Source organism: Eurypyga helias, unplaced genomic scaffold (assembly GCF_000690775.1).
Source record: "Eurypyga helias isolate BGI_N326 unplaced genomic scaffold, ASM69077v1 scaffold50536, whole genome shotgun sequence".
NCBI classification, from domain to species: domain Eukaryota; kingdom Metazoa; phylum Chordata; class Aves; order Eurypygiformes; family Eurypygidae; genus Eurypyga; species Eurypyga helias.
In genome coordinates this window covers 1-2,344 of record NW_010255694.1, presented here as the reverse complement: position 1 = coordinate 2,344, position 2,344 = coordinate 1, and the positions used below count along the sequence as shown (strand labels likewise).

The 2,344-nt window shown below is 51.5% G+C and overlaps 1 protein-coding gene across 1 annotated transcript in view; it reads right to left on the bottom strand.

The window, feature by feature from the left end:
- LOC104510959 (serine/threonine-protein phosphatase 2A 56 kDa regulatory subunit delta isoform-like) overlaps positions 1 to 1,717 on the bottom strand; it is a gene marked incomplete at its 3' end in the record, with an annotated part of 9,299 nt that extends 7,582 nt beyond the window's left edge. Inside the window, exons 1-2 of the mRNA XM_010153382.1 lie at positions 1,629 to 1,717; positions 843 to 951 (exon numbers count right to left, since the gene is read on the bottom strand). Coding sequence (XP_010151684.1) covers positions 843 to 951; positions 1,629 to 1,717 — 198 coding nt within the window. The remainder of the gene's footprint in view (positions 1 to 842; positions 952 to 1,628) is intronic.
- Positions 1,718 to 2,344: the final 627 nt, after the last annotated feature.

Below are 2,344 nucleotides of genomic sequence, written 5' to 3'. Positions count from 1 at the left end.
AAACATGTCAAGATTAGAGCTTCCTCAAGCGTATTGGAGATTAAAGTGCTAAATTAAAATCGCATTATGCCCTCCACAGTGTGTGTGATGAGCAGACAGCTGCAGCTCCAAAGGAATCCAGTTGTTGTGGTGGCAAGTGAAGACTGAGCAGGCAGGGGCTGAGCTTAGGACATTCTAGCAGCATAAAGGACAAATCTTGAGCCACCTAGAGCAGTCTGCAGCTCATGCATTCAAATGCAAGCACAGCTGCACACATGGGAAAGGACAAACCTGGCTATCACAAAGCCCTGCCCCATAAAAACAAGGCTGGGATAACAGTCATCACTGCTCAGTACCCGTTCTCCCCACTTTCTAGCCTGAGCCCCCATCTTCTCTGCTCTTCTATTATGTATTCTAAATTGCAAGAAATGAATCTCTAAGCCAGCCTGGCAGCCCAGCACACCGATTCCTCCGATTATCTCAGCGGTGACTAATAGCTGATACACCACACTCGCTGATGACTGCAGCTCAGAATTTTACCTCCCTAGTTTCAGCAGGGCCCCAATATTTCACAAACTTCCAGCACAGGAGGCCCCGGCATTAATTCAGCAGGCAATGGCAGGACACCCTCCAATCAGCCAGTGGCAAAAACACACACACGTGTACATACAGGCCCAGGCACCACAAGGTTGGGACAAATCCCTGCAGTAAGGGACTAGTGCAGAGCCCAGAATATCTCACAGCAAGAACTTTGTACAACACAGCAATGCAGCCCGGTGAACAGCTGCAGGCAAGGCTGAACAGCTTTTGGAAGCACGATACTCTGCCCTGGGAATCTGGGGTTCATCCCAACATATTCTCACCTGCGGATGGTAGACACTGAGAGACTTCACCTTGTGCAGTGGTAACAAGACCCGGATGAGAAACATCTTGTGCTCTTCTTTCAGAGGCAAAGCAAACCCATTGATTATGCTGAAAAGAAAAACGGGTCTCGTTAACGTCTTTACCCAGCTGAAATACAGTTATCTCTCACCGCAAAACAATCAGTGGCTTGCATTAGCTCTCATTAATCGCTTGAGAAAGCGCCCACCGGCAGCAGTGTGGTCGCTGGGGCCCAACCTGCACACCATGCTGGGCAGGCACAGAGGGGAAACGCCTCCGACGGGGCCTGGGCCCTGCTCTGCCCTGCGCCAGGCCAAGCGCACCGCAGGGAAGCAGATCCTCTGGGGAAGGCCAGCACAGAGGCAGCCCAGCCTGCGAGGCTGGTGCTTTACACAACAGGAGGATGGAGGCATAACAGAGGGCTGCAAATGGAAGGGCAGTTGTGAAGCCATGGAGAAGGCTGCCCACTGCTCAGGCTTCTCAGGGCTGTGAGGAACACTTTTACTGCCTGCTGAGGCAAGGCAGCAAGTGGGACTGGACTCAGACTCAAAAGAAGAGGAGACAAATCCGAGGAGGAGAAGGCTAGCACTGCGTTTATCAGCAGGCTGGAGAGCACTTTCACTCTGTGCTTTGTCAGACAGAGATCCTCTGGAAGAGGTGGCTCCTGCAAGAACTGCGGAAGGAAGACACTGCCAGCTCACACAGCGCACTGGGCTGAGAGGTCTCACTCACTACAGGCCCTCTGGGAGTTCCAGAAGTGCTCGTACCTTCCCAGGATTTCCAGCAGCTCTGCAATCCCGTTGTGGTGCTCTGTTTCGTAGATGAACCTAAAGAGAAGGGAACAAGGAGAGGTCATTGCCAAACACTGGATACAGTTTGATAAGCAAAAGCAAGTAAAACCACTGGAGACAGGGATTTTCCTAGCAAGTAATGGAACTCAAAGACGACAGGGCAAGGTGTAAGACAGAGAAACAAATTCATGGCCCCCAGATTAGCTAAAGCTCACAGACCCTGACATTTGTTCTTGCCAACAAAGACAGCACTATCACATTGTGCTGGTTTTAATCAGGTCTTTCTCAGCTTCCCATACTGCCCCTGCGTTCCCAACTCTGTCAGTACAAGCAGTGTGTGGGGACACACAGCTCAGACAGCTGACCCCAACTGACCAAAGGGGTGTTTCGTTCCACAGCACGTCAGGCTCGGGACATAAGCAGAGAGTGGGCTCGGGGGCCATAACGCTTTCGCCAACTCTTCTGTTAGCGCCTTAACTCCTTTGTTAGCTGCTTTGCTAATTCCTTTGCTGGCTCGTTCATTAGTGAGTTGATGGGTCTCTTGGCCTTCCTGGTCATGCTGTCGCTTGTGGGGCTCACCTAGACTCTGCTGTGATCGCTCTCGGCCTCCAGCTCTCAGGCTCTGATTCTTGCCACTTGGGCCCTGGCTGTGTATTGGTCAGCGAGCAATTGTATCATATGTTTGATTTTCT